The sequence below is a fragment of the Phaseolus vulgaris genome, chromosome 3 (assembly GCF_000499845.2).
Source record: "Phaseolus vulgaris cultivar G19833 chromosome 3, P. vulgaris v2.0, whole genome shotgun sequence".
In the NCBI taxonomy this organism is placed as follows: domain Eukaryota; kingdom Viridiplantae; phylum Streptophyta; class Magnoliopsida; order Fabales; family Fabaceae; genus Phaseolus; species Phaseolus vulgaris.
Window position 1 is genome coordinate 16,946,221 of NC_023757.2, and position 19,783 is coordinate 16,966,003.

At 31.2% G+C, this 19,783-nt stretch overlaps 3 protein-coding genes and 1 pseudogene across 3 annotated transcripts; 2 read left to right on the forward strand and 2 right to left on the reverse strand.

Annotated features, from left to right (window-relative positions):
• The first annotated feature begins 1,231 nt into the window (after positions 1 to 1,231).
• On the forward strand, positions 1,232 to 2,232 carry LOC137806805 (TPD1 protein homolog 1-like). The gene is made up of 3 exons (XM_068607089.1): positions 1,232 to 1,351; positions 1,664 to 1,777; positions 1,856 to 2,232. Exons 1-3 carry the CDS (start codon positions 1,273 to 1,275, stop codon positions 2,188 to 2,190), a joined length of 528 nt encoding a protein of 175 aa, XP_068463190.1. The 5' UTR covers positions 1,232 to 1,272; the 3' UTR covers positions 2,191 to 2,232.
• Positions 2,233 to 2,604: 372 nt separating this feature from the next.
• Positions 2,605 to 3,316, reverse strand: LOC137806804 (uncharacterized). The gene has a single exon (XM_068607088.1). It carries the CDS (start codon positions 3,205 to 3,207, stop codon positions 2,668 to 2,670), a length of 540 nt encoding a protein of 179 aa, XP_068463189.1. The 5' UTR covers positions 3,208 to 3,316; the 3' UTR covers positions 2,605 to 2,667.
• A 1,159-nt stretch (positions 3,317 to 4,475) lies between these two features.
• LOC137806806 (cytochrome P450 71D8-like) lies at positions 4,476 to 6,342 on the forward strand. The gene is made up of 2 exons (XM_068607090.1): positions 4,476 to 5,408; positions 5,560 to 6,342. Exons 1-2 carry the CDS (start codon positions 4,509 to 4,511, stop codon positions 6,193 to 6,195), a joined length of 1,536 nt encoding a protein of 511 aa, XP_068463191.1. The 5' UTR covers positions 4,476 to 4,508; the 3' UTR covers positions 6,196 to 6,342.
• Positions 6,343 to 10,942: 4,600 nt separating this feature from the next.
• LOC137839241 (uncharacterized) overlaps positions 10,943 to 19,783 on the reverse strand; it is a 19,528-nt pseudogene continuing 10,687 nt past the window's right edge.

Genomic DNA, 19,783 nt, shown 5'->3' on the forward strand with positions numbered 1-19,783 from the left:
AAGATCAAAAGTGATAGCATGAGAAAGTTATACGTAATGTGTTGAACAGTGTGGGTGTGGTGCAGTACAGAGGGTGATTTAGTAGTGAGTGAGGCCTGATGGAAGTGAAGAAAACTGCATCTAATAAAGTAGAATTAAAAGAAAGTAGAAGTGGGTGATGAATGAAGGTAAAAAAAGCAGAAGGGTGAGACAATTCACTAAATCACGCCGCTTACTAACCAGCCAGTAGTAGCTAGGCAAGCCTCTGCTGCTGCTTCCTCATAAATTAAATGCTTGTTCCATCCACACGCTGCAAGCAATTAATCTACAACATTTTTCTCTGCTTTTTCTCCCGGCAAAGTGTTAATCTCTCTCAGTAGTACTCATTCTTGGTTCTAGCACTTTGCTGCATCATATGATATATGGTAAATGATGTTATCTACTTCTACTTTGCCTCCCTCCCTACATGCCTAATATACATTAATTGCACTTCTCATTATCACCCTTCAACTGCTTCAATTCAGGTACTAATTTATCACTCCCCACACCAAAGAATGTTTTGGGTTCAGTTTCATCATCCCATCAATGCATCCAAATATTTTCTTTACTTCCTCCGCCACAAAAATCTGACTTTACCCTCTGTCTTTCACACTAGCACTGATTCATGACTTTGATTTACAAGTTAAAATAAAGTAAATGTCCTACTTTATTTAATTCCATATCTTAAGAGAACACAGTGGAAGCATATCCAATTTTTTAAGACGAGGAATCTCCCCATTTTGGGCCTTTTCCCTCTCTGTTTAACCGGCAATTGAGTTGGTATGTCTCTCCCTTTGATTGATCAGGCCCAGCAAGCACACGTCCAGAAGAAAGAAAGACACAAGTTTAACTAGTGAAACAGAGAAATGGTGACAGCTTTTCAGCAAGATGGGGCATTAAGTCTGAGGCATAATTAATAAGGTTACGTGCCACACATAAATCCTAGGAAGTTAGCAGGTTTTGAAAAGTATGGGGTAATTTTATTTTTCCCTCGCTTTTATCTTCTCTTTACTTCCCTGCATTTCGTACGACTATTTAAACTCTCAAGCTTAAACCAGGATCACAGCAAACTTTAACTGCTACCTCCACTACTGAAGATATAGTCAGTTTTCCTCTTAGTTCTAACTCTTATCTCCCTGTACATTAACCAGCATTCCATTTATGCGATGGCTTGCTTCTCTTGTACTTAAACAAGCCTGCTTCTTTCTTCAGCTTTTGCAGGTTAAGCAGATTGAAAGCATTTCAGAAATCATAATGAAAGTTGGGTTAAAAATTACCAAAGCTCGAATCTTTTGCATGGTCTCTGTTGCCTCGCTCTTTCCCATGCTTTTAGGTAACACCTTGACCTTAATAGCACATATTATATAGTCTTTGTGCCATGTAACTGCAATGTCACACATGCATGCCAAACGGGTGCTACGCTCCTCAAGTCGAGGTTCAAGAAAAGCTGCAGTTTGAGTTACTCACCCGTTGACTTGTTTAATCATTTGGCTTTGATGCAATGTACTAATTGCCAAGTTTCTAGACTGATTGAGTAGTTCTTTCATGTAAGATTAATTGATTCTGTTTCCCACCAATCCTTTCTCAAAAATTTAGTTTTCATATATGGTTAGTTGAGCAACTGACATTCTTATTTGCAATGCAGTGAGGGATGTGCTGATTCACAGGGAAGGTGAGAGGGACACAGGCATTGCAGAGATGTTTTTCTCCAAAGGAAACCCAACAGTAATCACCTCTCGGAAGCTGCTGCAATCTGCTGGTACGAGAACCCTTTACATACATGTTATGGTAATAAAATAAAATAAAATTACAGCACTAAAATTATGTTGCATTGCAGATGATGGGGGCTTGAACCATATAGGAATGGTGTGCTCAAAGGACGACATAGTGATATATCAAGGGGAAGTGCCCCCTCTTCCCACGGGGATTCCTTCGTACACAGTCCAAATAATGAACATGTGCGCCAGTGATTGCGACATAGAATACATACGCCTTCACTGTGGGTGGTTCAGCTCAGCACGTTTGATAAACCCCAGAGTGTTTCGTAGAGTTGGATACGATGATTGCCTCGTCAATGATGGGAAACCTCTTGCCTCAGGAAAAACCATCTCCTTTCAATATTCCAACACTTTTCGCTACCCTCTCTCCGTTTCATCTGTTGTTTGCTCCTAAAGAGTAATGAGCATCACCTACAACTTTACATCTACTTGTAACTTGGAACATCCATTAAACAGACATTAGGAGCCATTACCCCACCCGTGTTTGTTCTTTAGTTTTTCAGTTTTTGTAAGAATTAGTACGCAAAAGCTTTTTTTCCCACAAATGGTGCAGAAAGCTAGACAACTAATTGATTGGGCTACTGTATTTTGGAAACAACATTAAATTGTCATCTTTTAATTGGTTCTGCGATTAAATCTTCAACCGAATCAGATACTGTTGTTGGTATGAGAATCGCATTGGTTCGACCGAGATGTCCGGTCAGAATTTAAGAACATTAACCGGTTGAAACAAAAAGTAAATAACAAAATCTAAACATGAAAAACAAAAATTTCTATCCCTACTGTGTATTAATAAGAGGAGGAAGCGTAATGAAAAGAAGGTGTTTATTTTGCATGTTATAATGTAACGATGATGGTAGAATGGGAGGTGCTAGTATCCATAATCGTAAGAAAATTCAGAGACACCAACCATGGCAGAGAGGACTTGCGAGACAATGTAGAGGGAACCCCCGAAAAGAAGAAGAATGAAAATGGCCGAAATGGGATTCTTGAGAAGGTCGACTATAGGGCGGAAGATGGTGTAAAGAGCACCTGTGCTGACGGTGAGAGCGTAGAGGCCATATCTCCTGACGTTGTCCCAAAACTCTTCCACCAGTGGGCCTTGAGGGCCCAATGCCAAGGCCTTCTCCTCACTCACAATCACCGCCAAAATCCCCACACACACCGCTCCCATTATCACAACACTGGAATGCAAAATCCCATTCTCATGTTTCAGCAGAGCCACCCTCCGTCTATGCTCTTCACTTCCTCTGTCTTCTCTCAGACTGATTGCAAATTTGGAAGAAGGTCCATGCTTCAAGTCTTTGCCATACGACGATACTACCACTAATTTCACGGGTTTCACACACAGTGGAGGGTTTGAAAAAGGAATTGGAACGTGAAGCTTTGCTCTCAAGTTCACACTCATCATCTTCTCTTACCAAACTCAACTAAGTCTCGCACTACCTTATCCCCGCTTACTCTTACTCATACTTTATTTCATACCTTATCTTACTACTGCCAAGTGTGTGGTCTGCGCCATCTCACAAATTTTATCTCCCAACTTTTAATATAACCTTAAAGCTTCCAAATTTCTTACACCAACTTTCTAACTTACTGTCTATTTCATACCTTCAAATAAAACATTAGTATACTTACCCCTAAAACATTTCATACCTTCTTATCATTTTTATTTAGATTAAAATATTTGTATACATTATTTATTAATGCTCTTTTTCATTTTATTTTACAAATATCTTCGTATCATTTATCTAGGCGATACATCTTATAATTTTTATATCAATATTTGTAACTAATCTATTAATGCTTTTATTACTTTAATTTTTACAAATGATTGTTATTTATCACTTAAGAAATTTTAATTTATGACTACATTACACAAAATCAACTCATATTTATATAAAGATAATATTAACATTACATGTTATTACATTTCTTCGTTTAAAGACTTAAAGACTTTATCACAGTTTTATTTTTACTATTATAGATTTTTTTTATTTTTTTTATCAAAGTAGGATTTTTTTTTTAAAAAAAATAAATTTTGGAGAAATCGTAGTAACATGACAAGACTTCATAGAAAGAAGTTGTGTTAATTCTACAAGTATACACAACTTTATGTATGTCATCTAAGTTGTTAATTCTACTGCGTCAAGTAGACACGACTTTATTTATTTCATCTGAAATGATGTTAAGTTTACACAATTTCAACTATTTTTTTTTAAATATTTTTTTTTTAAAATAGATATATATCTTTCTCATTATTATTTTGTCTTTATTTATTTTATTCAATTAATCAACAACAAATATTTCTCTATAACTTTTTTTATAAATTAATTTCAAATATTACATAATTTAATACTTAATTTTAATTTATTTCAACTTTAATTAAATAATTAATAATATATTTATTATAAAAAAATTAACTGAAGTCGTATCCACTTTTCATAAATCATTCCAGTTTGGCATGATTTCCCAAATGTAAATTTTTTAAAAGAAGTCCCAGTTTGATAAAAAAACAAAAGTCCAATCCTGATAAAAAAAAATGGTTATCACAGGGAATCTCCATTAAAAAAAAATTATTCTATAGTTATTTAGTTGATTGCATGACAGCTTGTTTTCTTAATTTATACAAAGTTTATCAATTTTTTTTTTCTTTATTGAGAATATATAAAGGGAGACATTAGTTTCAAAGGCAAGTCTTCCATTCATGCCATGGATTTCCAACCTTCCTTACTGGTTTTTGCCCCATTCCTCTTGTTGCTGTTCTGGTTTACTAGGATTTACAAGAACAAAATCACAGTGAAGAGCGTGGTTCATAAGCTTCCCCCAGGCCCATGGAAGTTGCCTGTAATAGGCAACCTTCACCAACTGGCAAGGGCAGACACACTTCCACACCATACCCTTCAAAGTCTATCACACAAATACGGACCTCTGATGCACCTTCAACTGGGTGAAATTTCTGCTGTGATTGTGTCATCCCCTGACATGGCAAAGGAGATAATGAAGACACATGATCTTAATTTTGTGCAGAGGCCACAACTACTTTGTCCTAAAATCCTGGCCTATGGATCAACCGATATTGCCTTTGCTCCATACGGCGAGTACTGGAGACAGATGAGGAAAATATGTACACTAGAGCTTCTTAGTGCCAAAAGGGTTCACTCTTTCTCCTTCATTCGTGAAGAAGAGGTGGCTAAGCTCATACGATCCATTCAATTGTGTGCATGTGCAGGTTCACAAGTTAATGTTTCTGAGAATGTTTTTTCTTTTCTGAGCACCCTTGTTTCAAGGACAGCCTTTGGTAAAAAATCTGAGAAGGGGAATGAACTTCTGTGTTTGCTCAAGAAAGGAGCGGAACTCGCAGGAGGGTTTGACCTTGCTGATTTGTTCCCTTCATTGAAAGCTGTTCATTTCTTAACTAGGATGAAAACTAAGCTGGAGAACATGCATAAAGAACTGGACAAGATTTTAGAAAGTATCATCAGCGAGCATCAATCAAAGCATAGAAACGGAGATGCAGAAGAAAATCTGGTTGATGTTCTTTTGCGCGTGCAGCAAAGTGCCACCCTGGAGGTTCCACTCACAATTAACAACATCAAAGCCGTTATATGGGTCAGTATATCAATAAATCTATTATAAAATTGCTAGCTATGGAATTGATATTTTATAACCACATGGGCATGAGGTGTGCTATATTATGTTACTTCTGTGATTACTTAAACTGATAATATATATATTAATAGTGATCATAACATATGTGCAGGACATATTCGGGGCAGGGACGGATACTTCGGCAACAGTACTAGAGTGGGGTATGTCAGAGCTGTTGAAAAACCCAAGAGTGATGAAAAAAGCACAGGTTGAAATAAGAGAAGCTTTTAGGGGAAAGAAAAGAATTGGTGAGAGTGAGGTATATGAACTAAGCTACTTGAAGTTGGTGATCAAAGAAACTTTAAGGTTACATCCACCTGTTCCTCTATTGCTCCCAAGAGAATGCAGGGATTCATGCAAGATAGGTGGATATGATATACCTAGGAAGACTAAAGTGATAATAAATGCATGGGCACTTGGAAGAGATCCCAAGCATTGGTATGATGCTCAGAAGTTTATACCTGAGAGATTTGATGGCACTGGTTTTGATTTTAAAGGGAATAATTTTGAGTACATTCCTTTTGGGGCAGGGAGGAGAATTTGTCCTGGAATTTTACTTGGCTTAGCTAATGTTGAACTTCCTCTGGCTGCATTGCTCTATCACTTTGACTGGAAACTACCCAATGGAATGAAACCACAGGACTTGGATATGACAGAAGCCTTTGGAGCTACAGTGGGAAGAAAAAACAACCTTTATCTCATACCAACTCTGTATGACTATTCCCTTAATCATGCCATCACCACATGACCCACTTAATTTTCCTCATTTTCTACCTCGTGTTTTTTTTTTTTTCATTTTCTTGGTCAGTTTGTGGAATTCAATTTCATGTCGGGGTTATTTTCTAATGGAACTATTGGAAAAATGTCCAAAAAAGAAGAAGACATTTTCACATTATTTTTAGTGATTTGATCTTATTGTAGAAGAACTTTGAAAAGAAGTGTCTTGGCATGCCTTGTATTCAAACTAGCGAAGATATGTGTGACGAGAAACCTTTTTTCCAAAGCAATGAAAATTGTATCATTATTGACAACCCACAAATTTTCATATAATTATATTATAATTCTTAATATTATTATTTTATATTATATTTAAATTTAAATTTATCTTTTATTATATATATTTATTTTTAAATTCATCACATTAAAAATAGTATATAATTATAAAGTCGTCAAAAAGTATTATTTTTGTATTAGAAAAGATCTCAACGGGGAAAATTGAAGTTACAACTAAATAGAAGTTGTAGAGACAACTGTGGGTACTTTGTTTTCTATTCGGGTCAAATAATATGTTATAAATCAATATCAACTTTGTGTCCTTGTTATACATTGAAATATATGTGAAAGTGTGAAACTATATTCAACATTATGCAGGACATATTTGTTGCTGGAACTCACACTTGAGCATAAGCTTATACCTCCTAAATTTCCAAAACCCATAAAATATTCCAATTAACAACTACTCAGTGCCAGCAAACTTTGTCATAATTTTGCTAAAGGTGGTCAATCTAGATTTTCAGATTTCAAAGCATGTCAAACTCAAAAAATTCTGTGTGATTTCAAAGCCCAAAACTATTTCTACTAATTTTGTAGTTTTATGTTTGTTTTAGACTAGTAGGTTGACCCGTGTGACTTTTTCGAATTTTTTATATTTAAATATTAATATTAAAAATAATAAATTTATTTAGATATATATAAATTATTAATTTGATGAAATGAAATTAAATATATTGTAATAGTATAAATTTATATAATTTTAGTATATTAATGAATTTAATATAATGTAACATAATTAAAAATTTATGAATATATTTTGGCCATAATAAATACATTACAATATCAATACAATAAAATATTTTGAACAAATACATTATTATATAAACAATTATCTAATACTATGTATCCATTTTGAAGTCCTCTCATTTTGAAGTCCTCTTCACCAACCTCATGCTATCTTCAACCTGTAATTTAATCTGCAAAAAAACTCTCCAAAAAATCTTTGCAATTAAAAAATAGAATAAACTCTCCAAAAAATGTTTACAATTAAAAAATAGAATTCAGGAGATTATACCAAGTACAATTATTACAAAAAAACTCTCAGTAAATGTGTGTTTCTTCAAGAAACAGATTGTAGGCAAAATCATATTAAATTATGAATTCACCTTTTATGATCTAAATTAAATTAAAATGTAATGTAATATAATACAACTAAAACATAATGAAATACTATTATATAAATAACTAAAGATCTTAAAAACCATACAACAATAATAAACATATATACATCATCATGTTTCTATATAAAAAAAAAGCAACAATTAATACTTGAATGACTAATTAATAATAGACAATATACAAAGAATAAAACGAATATAAGCATTCTCTAATATTAACACAAAATATATATAATAAAAAATATGATAAAAGATTTTTTTGACTTTAATATACTGGCAATTGTTATAGTGTTAAGCATATGTAATAATGCCAACCTATTATAAATATACCAGATAATGAAACAAATTTATAAATAAACAGATGAACAAATAGAATATGAACAATACTAAACAGAAACATATAGTGAATATAATATAAACATAAAGAGTACCTAACTGTTCAGTTTTCCAAAAAAGTCCAAGTAGCATAAACATAAATATGTATGAGCTTTCTTAGTCCTTGGTAACTATTATGCTATGAGAATAATAACCGAAATTATGCAGGATAACTTAAACTGTGAATAGAAGTAAGTAACAAAACCCTGATATGAGAAGAAGGATTTCTCGTATCACATTCGAAGATAATCTTGTCTCCTTCACGAAAAGAATGAAGACTACAGAAATTCTTCCACCCTTTTCCAAGTTTAATCCGTCTAAAAGGAGGCTTCCCTTTCAAGATCTTGCATTCCACATTCATTAGTAGACCATGCAGAGTAACCTTGTTGAATCTCCCTTGTCGAATATATTGTGAAAATTTAGCAGGAAGATCCTACAACAATATCGAAATAATAAGAAAATAGAAATGAAGTAGAATAAAATACAGAGCATTTTGAAATAAATCAATTTTATACTAACCAGATAACTGAGTTGGATACTTAATCGAGACAACTTTATTGAAAAATGATCAAAGGGACCAATGCTTAAGGGTTCCTTCCCTTCAATTTCTTCCAAATAAGGATCTACTCCACTCTGAGGGACGTCATCCATATAAACAGTTATATGGAAGGCGTTGTGACCCACATAACGGAATAAAATGTAGTTATCATCTATGAAACCATAAAAATCAAATAAATTAAACCATCCACTCAATATTTCCGGCGACAATAAATTTTCGTTATATTCCACTATATGGACGTTTCCTTCTGAATCAGCCAGTGTCCACTCCTTTCCCAGTTCTTTTTGAAACTCGATGGCGAAAGCCCGATCTACATAACCAAGCTATTTTTTATGAAATAAAGAAAAAAAAAAGGTCAGGAAATAAAGACAATGTTGAAAAGAAGAAATTTTGGAAAAAAAAATAAATATACATACGTCACCACGACTGTTCATGCACCAAAAGACTCCTCTTGTTTGAAGTCTAATGATTTCTTCAGCACTGGGCGCCATTAAATGAGTAGTGGAGAAAACACCAAGAACTCAGTAGAAGAGAAAAAGAATAATAGAGAAACCACCAGAAACAAAGTAGTAGAGCACCAGAAAAAAAGTAGGGTTAAGGATATTTTATAGAAGATTTGGTAGAAATGAGTACGGTTGTTGGGAAGCGAAATATTTAATGTTTAATGTTGAAATGATTATCTATATCTACCAAATCTGATAGGGAAGAGGAATCAATATTTTGAGAAATGTGTAAGAGAGATTACATTAGCCACGTGTATCTGTAAAAATACAAAATCAAGCAAGTCAGACTAAATTAAAAAAAGTACAATCTGAAAAATTGTGAGTTGATTGCTATCAGATACATGTAAAGCACGCATGTATCAATAAATAAAGCCTTTAAATATTTTTTTGATTTAAAAAAATTGTTTTATTTAATAAATATTTTTGAATAATGAATTTGTTCATTTTTAAGAAGTTTGATGATGAGAAATATAACATAAAAAGAATTCGTCCCAGAAAAAAAATCAATTCTCACAACATATAATGATTTGACATAAATAATAATAATAATAATAATAATAATAAGCATGTAAATCCAACGGTTAAAATTTAAATAATTTATAAAATAAATGATTGTTTAAAAAAATAAATTTTGAAATCCTTAAATTTGGAAATTGGGATGAAATGATTACCTGCTTCACGAACTCTGCATAGGAAAAAGCAATTAAATTTCGAAAAAAGTTCTGCATAGGAAAAAGCAATTAAATTTCGAAAAAAGTTCTGCATAGGAAAAAGCAAATAAATTTCGAAAAAAGTGTATCAGGAAAATAAAAAGGGCACACTCTATCTCAAAAAGAATAAAATAAATTATTGACTTAATTAGTCTGATACCTATTTAATGCAACCATTTATCAATAAACAAAAAGCTTGAAAATAAGAAATGATCTACCTTTTATCTTGTTGACCATAATGTTGATATAATATGAGCACAATAACTTATATAATCATTTAAGGTATAAGTTATGATTTAAGATATAATTTGAGCACAGTAACACATTACACAAAGAAATTAAAAGTGTCCAAATAGTAAAAACGCTAAAAATTAATAAAACACATAGTTATTACTAATAAAACAAACTATTAAAATGTACACAAAAATGATGACAATACCTGTAAAGGTTCTTGAAACAAATAACTCACCTGAAATATTCTAGATAAAAAAAATTTATATCAGTTATAAAAAAAAATACTGATTAAAATAAGATAATAATAAAAATTTATATATATAATATATAAACGTATTGAAATTTAAGAAATTGTTTTAACTCTAATATTAACAGTACCTGAAACATTGTGTCCTGTGGTGAGACCAAAACATTATACAAAGAAATGTGCAATAGTAATTCTACAAATCATCAAAATATAGTGTGAATATAAATTAAATAATATGCAGAGAGTAACGAATATACTGCAAAACTGTCCAAGCAGTGCTAATACTACATCAAATTTCTTCATTAAAATTACTTCCTTTTGAATCAATGTTGATATTTGTCCTTAATATCTTGAATGAGATATGATCATCCAGTACGCAACCCTCAATAGAATTTGACTCCATAAATCAAGAATTTCACATTGCCTTTCAAGAGCCTGAATAAAAGATTAAGTACACAAATAGGTACACGAAATTTGTAATAGTAATAATAAATTATGTAATTAATAATTTAAGTAAACATACGTCATCAAGTGCTTTACAGATTCATCATTTCTGAACTTTAATTTTACAAAACTGTTACTTCTTATAAGTAATTCCTGTAAAACATTAATTAAATTAAGCAACCTTGACAAAGATATGTCAAAATAAAAGATACGTACCATACTTTCAAGATGACCATGAATAATTGTGTCAAACAAAAGCATTGATCAAAACCTATAAGAGATAGTGTATATCAGTTCTTAAATTGTTGTTCATATATTACAAAAAAATATGATAAATAAAAATATATTTCAAATAAATAAAGAAATTTCATACCTCATATGTAACGCTGTAAGTTAATACTTCAAACATTTTCGAATATTTCTTTGTAAACCACGTTAGTAGTGAAATTTGTGGGAATACCATTATCATCCAAAATCAATATCTTCAACCCTTTCTTAGATTTTACTCTTGAAAGAGCAACATATAATTGTCCGTGTGTAAAGACTGGACGGGATAGATATAGACCAACTTTATTCAGAGTTTGACCTTGACTTTTATTTATTGTCATGGCAAAACACAAAGATATTGGAAATTGCCTTCTTTGAAACATAAATGGCAAACCTGTTTCCGAAGGAGTCAAGTTCATTCTGGGAATAAATATTTGATCACCTATATTTTTCCCAGTAATAACTTTGGCACCAATAACATTTTTCCCCAAGTGAGTTACATGTAATCTTGTTCCATTGCAAAGTCCATTGGCTTGATCAATATTTCTTAGAAGCATTATTGGAACTCCGACTTTTAATTTAACACAGTGATTGGGAATTCCAGAGCATTTGATCTCATTTAAAAATTCAGTTGTAAACCACTCAGCTTGAGCATTTTCTTGTTCTTCACATTCGCAAGGACTGTCTGAACTTAAATAAGTAACTTCAGATCCTGGTATTAATGATAAAATGAATTCATTCACTTGATCCACACATTCTTTTGTTGGACATAATATTGCACCATCATCAAAAGAATCATCAGATGTCACATTGTTTATGTAGGAGGGATAAACAAACTCAACCAACTGCAGTAAAGGTTGTTCAACATCTAAAATTAAATTCTCTTCCGGTATTTCAATCATTCCTTGTCCCAACTCATTTAGCTCCATATCTCCATCTCCAATGTGAAGTATCCAATCAGCAAACTCTTTTATTTCTGTTTTACTTTGAATTGATGTATCACTCTTTAATCTCATATTCTCTGTAAGTTTTAAGATTTTGCAATGTTTCCATAAGTCAGAGTAATTTACTGTTGCCTTCACAATGTCATACTTTGATCCATTTTTGACAACAGGTAATATCTGACGAAAGTCTCCTCCCAATACAATTACTTTACCACCAAAAGGTTTAAGAGCATTTTCTTCACTTACAGCTCTCATGACATCCCTTAAAGTTCTATCTAGGGCTTCAAAACATAACCTATTAATCATTGGGGCTTCATCCCATATAATTAATTTCGTTTTGATCAACAATTTGGCCCTAAGACTTCCTTGAGGAATATTGCATGTTGACTCTTCATTTATTACAAAAGGAATGCAAAAGGTAGAATGAGCTCTTTTTCCCCCTGGAAGTAACAAAGAAGCTATACCGCTAGAAGCTACATTTAAAACAATAAACCCTTTTGATCTAAGACCAGTGGACAAAGTTTTCCACATGAAAGTTTTTCCAGTTCCCCCATAACCATATAAGAAAAAAATCCACCAAGGTCTAACAGGACTGCTGTCATTATATTCTCATAAACTTCCACTTGCTCAGGAGTAAGAGTTTGAAAAAGAGAACAATGCATTTCAGACATTTGTATTTTGTCATAATTCAATTCATCAATAATGAATCTATTTTGATAAATAAAGGAATCAGAATGAATAGGTTCTGGCAGACTTGGAAAATCTTTCAAACACTTACCATTTGAAATTAATAACTCTTCTACTTGTAGAAGACAAAGGTTTTGAATTTGAGCATCTTCAATTCTAAGACCTAGGAAAGAAATTATATGTCATATAGCAATTATAAAATTATAAATTATAAATTTCAAATAAAATAATAAAATTATACCTGGTAGGACAAACTCCTTTCTTTTTTGGTATAAAATATCATCTGATAACAACTTCCATGTTTTGTTCCACACTTCATCTGGTCTACACATAGTATTCATCATTAAAAGGGTAACAAAGAGTCTTCCCAACTGATTTCCTGAAGCAAGGACACTGCACTCTATAATTGCATCAATAAACTCTTTATCATCTGCCAATAGCCCCATTGCATAGCATGCCTCTTTATATGTTTTGTGAATGAAACCATTAACAGTTTTGATATTATCATAGCTACAGCAACCCTTTTGATAATTCAACAATAACCTCAGATAATATAATTCCCCTGACCCTGTAGGAATATATGTTAACCTTCCAATACTAAGACCATTTTTTCTTGGCTTCCACTCTCTTCTGTCTGCCATCCAAACAAAAAATCTAGGGTATTCACAGTAAGTCAAATTTTTTCCCAGTGGATAAATTTTATTAGCTTCAAACCAAGCTAAAAACATTGTTGTTTTATGTTGATTGAAGTTCAATATTTCATCAATGTCTTCATTGTCTTTAAAAACAATTGGTTGCTCATACAATAGATGAAAAGTTAATCGTTGAACTGGAGGCCATCTATGATGGATATCAAAGGCAAATATTCTCCACACAGCTTCACATGGAGATATGTATCTACAATCATAATACTGTTTAATTTCATCAATAACTGGGGTCTCTGTAGAGTCTTTATCAGCAGTAGTAATTTTCAAATTGGCTCTATCTGGACCCTTGTTCACATATTTAAACAAATACTTGATTGAATTTGATTTGTTGCAATATTCTGTGTTAACATGGGCTTGATACCTCAGTAGTAGCAAAGGGCTATATGGCACAACATTTCTATTGTCCAACTTAATTCCATTTTTAAGAATTAATGTTCCATTATCTTGACGTTTATAACATGCATATCCATCCTCATCAATAGTAGTCAACAGTTTAAATTTCTTTGGGTAAAATTTTGAACATCTACCATTAATCATGCAAGGTGAACTTATTCGACTTACCCCGCAAGGGCCATGTATCATGTAGGTTGTCACTGCCTTTGACAATTTAGGATATAAAAATGCATCGGGTAATTCTGCATAAATGAATCCATCAATATCTGTTGGATTTCTTAACTTATTCTCTCCATCCAACCACAGTAGTATGTGGGCATGAGGTAAACCCCTTTTTTGAAATTCCACAGTGTACATACCTGAAAGAATATGAAAAAATTCTTCAAAATGTAATACATAATAATAAATCAAACAAACTGTTAAATATGGGTTAATGTGGATTACCTGCATTAACTTTGCCAAAATAGTCATTTTTTTTGAAGTCAATCATCATTTGATCTAATTTCATCTTGAAAACTCTACAAACAATGTCTGGCCTATCAGCAGCAGTTAATCCTTTTGAGGTAACAAAGTCACGTATTTCTGACCAATTTACGTTGCAGGTAATAGTGATAAATAAATCTGGATATCCAAATGTTTTGCAAATGGCCATAGCATCTTGGCAATTGTTGAACATATATCTCATTCCTCCTGTAAAAGATGAAGGTAAAACTATCCGCTTTCCAATTGCAGAAGAATTTGTTTCTCCTTGATTCATTGCTTCTTGTACGCCTTGCAAAATATCACAACGGATTGTTTTTTGGTTTAGCCTTATAAAAGACAATCTTTGAGCTTCAACCATTGTATATGCATCAACCAAAAATTGTTGAAACAATCGACGTGAATGGACTATATTCCCAAACTCCACATTTCTTTCTTGAATTCTAAATGCAATAAATTCCCTTAATGAAATACGACTTCTCTTACGTTCTCTGCTGTTACTTCCAGAATTCCGTATTGAAATCTGTTCTTGATACCCATCCTCTCCAAAGGGGAATATTAATGGATATTGTAATGGAATAAAGGCTGTATGTGTTTCATGGAGTCTATACATTTGTCCTGAATATTTTTTCACTATGATATCTCGCCCTACTTCCATGTTGCTCATATCACCCACAATTAATGCAGCTATCTCATCTGTTGTAGGGGTATTGTACACTCTTGGATCTTTGCATCGGTGTCTAAATAACCTCAATGCAAAATCTGAATTTACATCATCATGTAGAAATTCTCTTACTCTTCTAAAAGTTTTGGCCAAAACATTGTTGTCATCAATCATCTTGGTAAGATCTTCAATCAAGGATTTGTCAAACGTCACATTTTTCACTTTTGACCTACATGCAATTTTTAAAAATATATCATTAAAAATAATCTTTGAATTAATCCAGTAAATAGAAAGTAAGTCATTAAAGTAACTAAAAATAACACATACCCAAAGTGAGATAATCTATTTGACACTTCATTTTGAGTGTCATATATGTAAAGTTGTGCAAACTTAGGAGATGATCCACTATTGGGGAGCAAGCTTCCAATCCTATGATAGTTTTGTCCATGCAGAATAAATTGAGGAGGGCCAGATCCATCATTTATCGAAGAGTGAATATTCCCTCCAATTGAAGTAAATGAAAACATACTATTGTAACTTCTAATATTTTGTAGATAGTGTTGACTTCGACTATCTTTCCCATTTAATAAATCTAACAGCAATTTAGGAGGTTTTTGTAAGAAAGGGAGTTGTACTTTTCCCTTTTGACAACAAATAGAAAAATCAACCTTAACATAAATCTTAGATTTCTGAGATCTTTCTTCATACCAAACCTCGCCCAAGCAGTATTCACATTGAATAGTAGGTTGTCCAAATTCAACAGTAGCTATTTTCAGAAAATTAAGAAAGGTGATCTATTACTTTTCTGATATAAATTGATTTAGTTTGATGAAGAAGTGAAGAAGTTATAGTTAAAGATATGCACCTTCATTTTCAGCTTTTGAATATAATTCAGAACTAAAAACTTGTCTGGTGTCATCTGAAACAAAAAATAATAAAAGAAAGTGGTTGTTACAAAATTTAAAAAAAAAAGAATTATAAATTAACAATTTTTAGTACCATTATTTTCTTCATTTTGGATATCTTCGTCAAAATTCAATCTCTGAGTCACTGATTCAATGATTTCAACACTGTGTGTACCGGACTTGTTATGTAAGTTTAGTGTGTTACTAAATACATACCCTAAACTCCCTGCAACTGAATTACCTGGAGAAAATATGTTCCAAAGCAACAAATAATTAGTACTAAAACATGAGTATGATTTTGAAATTTAATTGACAAAAAAGATAAACGAAAAATCATTTACATTAGTTTCCTGAACTAACCTTGAAATTTAGGGGTAGTACAAATTGTTTGTAAACATGACAATGATTGAGAAGTTGCATCCATCACGTTCACATGACTCTTAGGGGTCACTAATTGCAAAACACAATGATTTTTGTTAAAAAAGTGTTTTTCATTAAATGAATTTTCATTCATTCTATATTTCTACTACCTCTAGCTTGATCACCCTTTTGCAGCTTTACCCAAATGTGCACAAAATCAAAGATTTTTTTTTTTCAAAAAATAAAGAAATAAAATTATAATGTGCCATTGCTAGATATTTTAATCAAATATAACGAATCATTGATCGTAAACTAACCATGAGGAAGTTGAGTGAGAGTAATGTCTCCATGAGTAATTGTTTGCATTGATGACATTGCTTTGGTAGTAGAATTCATCATGTTTAAGTGATTTTTAGGAGTAAGCTGATGAGAAGAAAGGAAATTTGAGCCTGTAATTCCAGATGTCTGAGAATCAAAATCCTGACTTGATTTAAGAGTACTTTGACCTAAAGCAAAAACTTTCAATGAGTGATCGAATAAGATAAATCAATTAACATCAGTATATAAGAACTTATAAATTATTTTACATTAAACTTAATCTTAGAAAAATGATTTGAAGAATTTAGCATTTGAGTGTGTTTGAACCATATATATATGATAATTATTACTACTTAATGATTTCAGTTGATTTAGAAAAAATATAGTAAAACATAAATTAGTACTATAATTGTAATGAAAACAGTTGAATTATCCATTAAAACTAACCATGAAGTTGCACCGTAAGCCCAAATTCTTCATTACTAACTGTACTCATTGATGATAATACTTTTGGAATTGAATGCATGGTGTTGAATTCATTGTCAGGAGTCAGTTTTGCACAGATAGAATCATTTATGCTTGTATTTTGAGAACTTTGACACAAAAATTTCTTACTTGAGTTCACAATAGTTTGACCTACAAAAAAATAAATTAGGCATAAGATTTGACTTTAGTAATATAATTACAAATTTCATTGAATGACATATTGCGAGAGTTAAATGAAATAAAATGTCATTGTTATTACCTCTTGTTGGATTAACCTTTTCTCGCTGACCATAAATGAAGTTTCCCTCTTCTACCTTTGCAGATTTGGCAACATCTGATTAATAAAAAAAAAAATGATTCCACAAAAACAGTATATATAAAAATTCAAATGTTTATTGATGTAGTATTAATTTAAATTGTTATGAATAAAATTTATAATACGTTTTCACTAACCTTGAAGCAATTCTAAATTACTAACAGTACTCATTGATGACAATACTTTGGTGGCTGAATGCATTAATTGATTGTTGGGAGTAAACTTCTCATAAACTGGGATATTTGTTATCATAATTCCTGATGTTGGAGAACCAAGATCTTCACATGAGTTAGGAGTACTTCCACCTACAACAATAAGTCATAATTGGTGATAAATAAGGTAAAGGGATGACAAATAATGCTAATTATATTTTAAATCTAAATTTAAATCTAAATATATATAAAAATAAGGTATTTAGGTTTCACTACCTGTTGTTTTAACTTTTTTGCTGCGCAGTTCATATAATATATTTCTTCTTTTTCTTCTGTTATATTTTCCATTATCAGCATCGAGAACTAAAATAAAAAAAAATTACAACGAAAATCATATATAAATAGGATAAAGTACTTTGAAAGTAAAGAATATTCTTAAAGTTATACTTACCATTGTTCGAATCAGATATGCATGTTGTGTTTGGATTTTGATTCTCTGGAGAATAAAACCCATGTAAAATAATAAGCTGTTAAAAACTATAACATGCAATCTATTTTTTATATATTTTTACCATAAATTGTGTTGAGAGTTGATTCACTCTTACATCATAAGTGATTATTAACTTCTTTTATGAACCTAATTTTTAAATATATATAATAAAAAATTAGATAACAGTAAAGTTAAGTTCATAGAATTATGAGTTAAGTGTATTGCATTTGGATTAACTTGTTTAAAAATAAAAATACATGGATAAATTTTGACATTTAGTATTATTAATGATAAAAAAAAGGTAATTATGTTGACTACCTGTTGTTTTGACATTCTCTCTTCGCAATTCATACAATATATTTTTTCTTTTTCTTTTGGCATCTTTTCCATTATCAGCTGCTAGCACTAAAAAAAAAAATTACAGTGAAAATGATAAATAAAAATGCGGGATTCAGATATGCTTAAACTTATGCTTACCATTGCGGGATTCAGATATGCATGTTGTGTTTGGATTTTGATTCTCTGGAAAATAAAAATCATTTAAAAAAATAGGTCAAATCATAAACAAACAATAAATTTATTAAGAACTATAACATACCATTTATTTTTTATATATTTTTACCATAAATTGGCGTGACAGTTGATTATATATAGATCATAATAGACTATGAAATTGTTTTCTAAAAATAATTTTGAAATATATATCTATATCTATATGTATGTATATATGACACTTAAAAATATAAATATACATTGTAGTTGGTATACCTGATGCATTAGAATTTGTTTGAGAAAGGCTAAGAATGCTATTCTTCTATTAATATTTTCCTTCAGTTTCTCCATAACTATTGAAAGTTGAATGACTGAACTTCAGGGAGTATTGTAGTAAGAACAAATATTTTCAACCATAAAAGTATGTACTGTTTTCAGCAGTAAGTATGTAAAATATATTGTTCACAGTAGCTTTGTTTTTGGGCGCCAATTTTGACGGTATATGGTCACGCACGGGACTCCCTTTTATGTTATTACTTTGACATAATAAATTTATTAATTAACTATTAAAATATTGAAAAAAAATGTGTAATATTTTTATATAATAATCATATCTATTTATATAATTATATAATAATTATATTTAATACTTAAAAATGTTAAACCAAAAATTTACCTTCCAAAAGGGATAACACTTGCACAATTTTTCTATATTTTGCATAATAAACAATCAAACTTCGAAATGTAAGAAGAATAAAAAATTTAAAAATTTAGGTAGTATCAATGTTCGATGAAGAAATGCATGTGTAGAAGTTGTTGTGAAAAAGGGAACTTAACTTTTAAGATATGAAAACAAATTCCTATTCCAGTGCAAAAGAACAACGTTCTACTTTAAGCATTCTCATTAATGAATTGTTGGTTGACTTTTGAAAGAGGAAACCTGCAGGGAATAAATTTATCAGATTGTATATATAATAATATATATAGTAAATAATAAATATAGTAATATATTGGACGGACATTTATCTAGGAACAATCATCTCTTAAAACACAGATGAACGAAGCAACCTCCAAAAACAGAAACATAAAGTACATCAATATACCCTGATCCACAACCCTATTAAGCAAAAAAAAGGAACTTTGGCTAACTTTCTTTTGCACCATTCTAGAACAGCTTTTCTGTTTAACAAAAAAAAGGAATTCTTCCATTGGATATATCTGAAATAATACACAACATGCAAAAACATGTAGTATATGTATACCGCCAAAAAAAGTGACTAAAACAGATATTCTCATTTTGTATTTACTAATTTCACTAAAACAGAACTTAAAATAATTATTATACCTTAAATCTGTGAACTTAAAACATTTAAAAATGGAAACTTTAATCAATATTTAGGGTTAGGATGAAAAAAGATCCAAACTTTAATTA

Bases quoted from the DNA above. Each gene is read 5' to 3' on its own strand.
- LOC137806805 (XM_068607089.1), top strand. From the start codon at position 1,273: ATGAAAGTTGGGTTAAAAATTACCAAAGCTCGAATCTTTTGCATGGTC. The intron at 1,352-1,663 runs GTAACACCTTGA...TTTGCAATGCAG, and splicing joins GCTCTTTCCCATGCTTTTAG to TGAGGGATGTGCTGATTCAC. The intron at 1,778-1,855 runs GTACGAGAACCC...GTTGCATTGCAG, and splicing joins GAAGCTGCTGCAATCTGCTG to ATGATGGGGGCTTGAACCAT.
- LOC137806804 (XM_068607088.1), bottom strand. From the start codon at position 3,207: ATGATGAGTGTGAACTTGAGAGCAAAGCTTCACGTTCCAATTCCTTTT.
- LOC137806806 (XM_068607090.1), top strand. From the start codon at position 4,509: ATGGATTTCCAACCTTCCTTACTGGTTTTTGCCCCATTCCTCTTGTTG. The intron at 5,409-5,559 runs GTCAGTATATCA...ACATATGTGCAG, and splicing joins ACATCAAAGCCGTTATATGG to GACATATTCGGGGCAGGGAC.